Source organism: Oryzias melastigma, linkage group LG23, assembly GCF_002922805.2.
Source record: "Oryzias melastigma strain HK-1 linkage group LG23, ASM292280v2, whole genome shotgun sequence".
Taxonomy (NCBI): Eukaryota; Metazoa; Chordata; class Actinopteri; order Beloniformes; family Adrianichthyidae; genus Oryzias; species Oryzias melastigma.
In genome coordinates, this window is record NC_050534.1 from 7,968,868 (window position 1) to 7,971,777 (window position 2,910).

Here is a 2,910-nt window from a genome sequence, read left to right on the forward strand (position 1 = left end):
ACTTTTAACCAAAACAATCTGTAGAAATTATTTTTGTGTGTATATTTTGCTTGTGTTACTTATTTGTTTAACTCATTTTCCTGATCAAATCATTTTTTTAATATGTTACAGAAAAAGTTTGGATGACCTGTAAAAAATGTATCAATTGGTGACTGCTATCTAATTTTACTCTAATTTCTAAAACAAAAAGTTTATTTTACTAGAAAACAATCTAAGATTAAACTCAACATTTTGTTAATAAAGGGAAAAAAGAAGAATAAAAATATTAATTTTTCAAAATAAAAGCCATATGAAGAGGCTGCGGATGGCATTTAAGGAAAAAGTTAATTCAAAGTTATGTTAAGTTTAAAATGAAAAAAGAACATTCATCCTGACAGGAATGTTCACTATCTGATAATCAAATCAAAGTTCTGGGAAGTGAAAACTTACTATCATATTAAGAGGTTAAAATTGTAAAAATAAAATCTGAGATGACAGAATTCTGAAAAAAAAATGATTTTATTTAATACGAAGGAGGAAAAAACCTGAATGTTTCTCTTAATGAAGCCGCTCACCTTGACAGGTAACTCCATCTATTCTCATCTGGAAGCCCTCCCGACAGGCGCACATTCCATTCTCTAAGCACAACTGGGAGCAGTTAGCATCTAACCCAAGATAAAAAAAAACCAATCCGAAGATTAGAAAAAATAGGAAAAAATCTGAAATGTTTTTTTAAACAAGGAAATTAGCAAAAAATAAATAAAAAACACACTGAACCTCGGCATGACCTCGTCATCTGAGGAGGCGGGGTGGTGAACTTTTTCGGCTCTTCTGGTACTGCACAACACAAAAAGAAGAATCAGGTTTTTATTTCTCAACGAGCCCCCTAAAACAGACTTGTTTTGGAGGTTGACTGGGACAGGAGCAGCATGCCTCAACTGGTCTCTGCTTGGCCCCAAGTCACCATCTGGTAAAGCATCTGCAGCTTAATCTACTGAGTGACCTGTGATCTGCCTGCAATCTGCTCCGCCGTGTCACAGCGAGGCCATCAATCTGCCGCTTCAGGGAGCAGAGATGTCTTCTCATCTTGCTTTTATTAACTGATAAGATGCATTTCCCTCTGATGATGTCAGCTTTAAACCTCTCAAGCTTGAAGACGTTTGGTTGAATACAAAGCTACTTATCAGCCAATGTTTGCAAATGGTTTCACGTGATTAAAAAGAGAAGCTAATCACACAAGAGTTTTTCACCTTTTATGGTAGGTCTGATTTCTTTGGGTTGGTCGCAGCAGCTCTTGGCCGCATCCGAACACTGCTTCTCCAGCTGCAGGCCGCGGAAGTCGCAGCTCCAGCCGTTTTTCGCAACCATCAGTCCGAGCGTGCAGCAGTCACAGCAGATCTGAATGGAAAAGTGGGCGGGAGGGTGAATGAGAACACAAGGAGGCTTCAGTGCTGCAGGAAGGGAGAGTCCAGACCAATGACTGTATGTGAGAACTGGACCGAGCTAGTGGGACGTCACCAAGTCAAAAAGTTATAGACATGTTGCAAAAGAAGGAAGAATAAATCATTATCTCTAATGTTTAAAGTTCATAATTGATTAATTTTTACAGTGTTTTTAATTGTTGTCTGTTTCATTTTTGACCAGTACTACCACAAAGATAGATAATTGGTGTTTCCCCAACACCTGTCTCCTATTGAAATAACTTAATTATTAAACATATCTATTTAGATTTTTGTTTGAATAAAACTGTTGCAGTGAAATGGAAACCATGTATTAATTGTTTTTGTTTTGCCATTTGCTTTTTTTGCTATTTGTTTGTGTATCGCTAGTCATATATCATCAACATCGATCGCTAATATCGCATATTGCAAATTTTCCACATATCATCACCCATTGAAAATGGCTTACGTCTGGCTCTAGAAAAATGTAGTCAATTGAGTTATCATTTTTTTACGACACGGATGTCGCTATTTAGGCGCCAGTAAGTAGTGATTGGTTCGAGTAGGTCGGAATCAATGTTTCTATGGCAACCACTCTTGTTTTTCAAAGGCCACACCTTTACCACTTGTAGGAGGGCTGCACAAAATCTGTCAATCAAATGTTTTGAATGTAAGAAGTGAGACCAAATACCATATTTTCATATTTCAAACCCATGATTAAGAAAAAAAACAGTGCTACTTATAAGCCTTTTACACTGATTCATTCTGGTTGTGTTTATTGAAGTAGAAACAATTTTGAGAGGTGCACGGTGTTGTGTCAAAATGTTTGGGTTTTTTTGTAAGTATGCTAACACATGTTAGCGATTAGCAGTGTTAGAATGTGTTTTTCTTATACGTTGCTAACAAGGTTAGTTAGCATAGTTGCAGTAACGTTTGTTTTGTTTTTTACGTGTTGCAAACAAGGTTGGGTGATATTGTAAATATGCTAACGCATGTTAGCGTGTAGAAGGGTCGGATTGTGTACTTTTTTTTTAACGTGTTACTAACCAGGTTGGGAGTTAGCTTAGTCACAGTAACGTTTGTTTTAGTGGTATCAGTTTTTTTACGTTACTAATAAGGTTGGGAGTTGGCGTAATCACAATAATGTTTGTTTCAGCTGTATCAGTTTGTGTTTTTACGAGTTGTAAACAAGGTTGGATGGTATTGTGAATATGCTAACATGTAGCGGTGTCAGACTGTGTTTTTTTACGTTACTAACCATGTTAGGAATCAGCATAGTCCTAGTAACATTTGTTTTGGCGAAATCAGTTTGTTTTTTTACAAGTTGCAAACTATGTTAGGCGTTTTTGTGAGTATACTAATGCAGCTAACGTGTAGCTGTGCGGCACTGAGTTCTTATTTTACGTGTTACAAACCTTCTTACAAGGTTAGGAGTTAGCAGCAAAAGTCAATTTTTTTATATGTGTCGTTAACAAGGCTTGTGAAGAGGCTA

At 36.7% G+C, this 2,910-nt stretch overlaps 1 protein-coding gene across 1 annotated transcript in view; it reads right to left on the minus strand.

The window, feature by feature from the left end:
• Positions 1–2,910, minus strand: part of LOC112152804 (fibulin-1) — a 15,648-nt gene that overhangs the window by 10,369 nt on the left and 2,369 nt on the right. Inside the window, exons 4-6 of the mRNA XM_024282602.2 lie at positions 1,230–1,377; positions 757–816; positions 555–644 (exon numbers count right to left, since the gene is read on the minus strand). Coding sequence (XP_024138370.1) covers positions 555–644; positions 757–816; positions 1,230–1,377 — 298 coding nt within the window. The remainder of the gene's footprint in view (positions 1–554; positions 645–756; positions 817–1,229; positions 1,378–2,910) is intronic.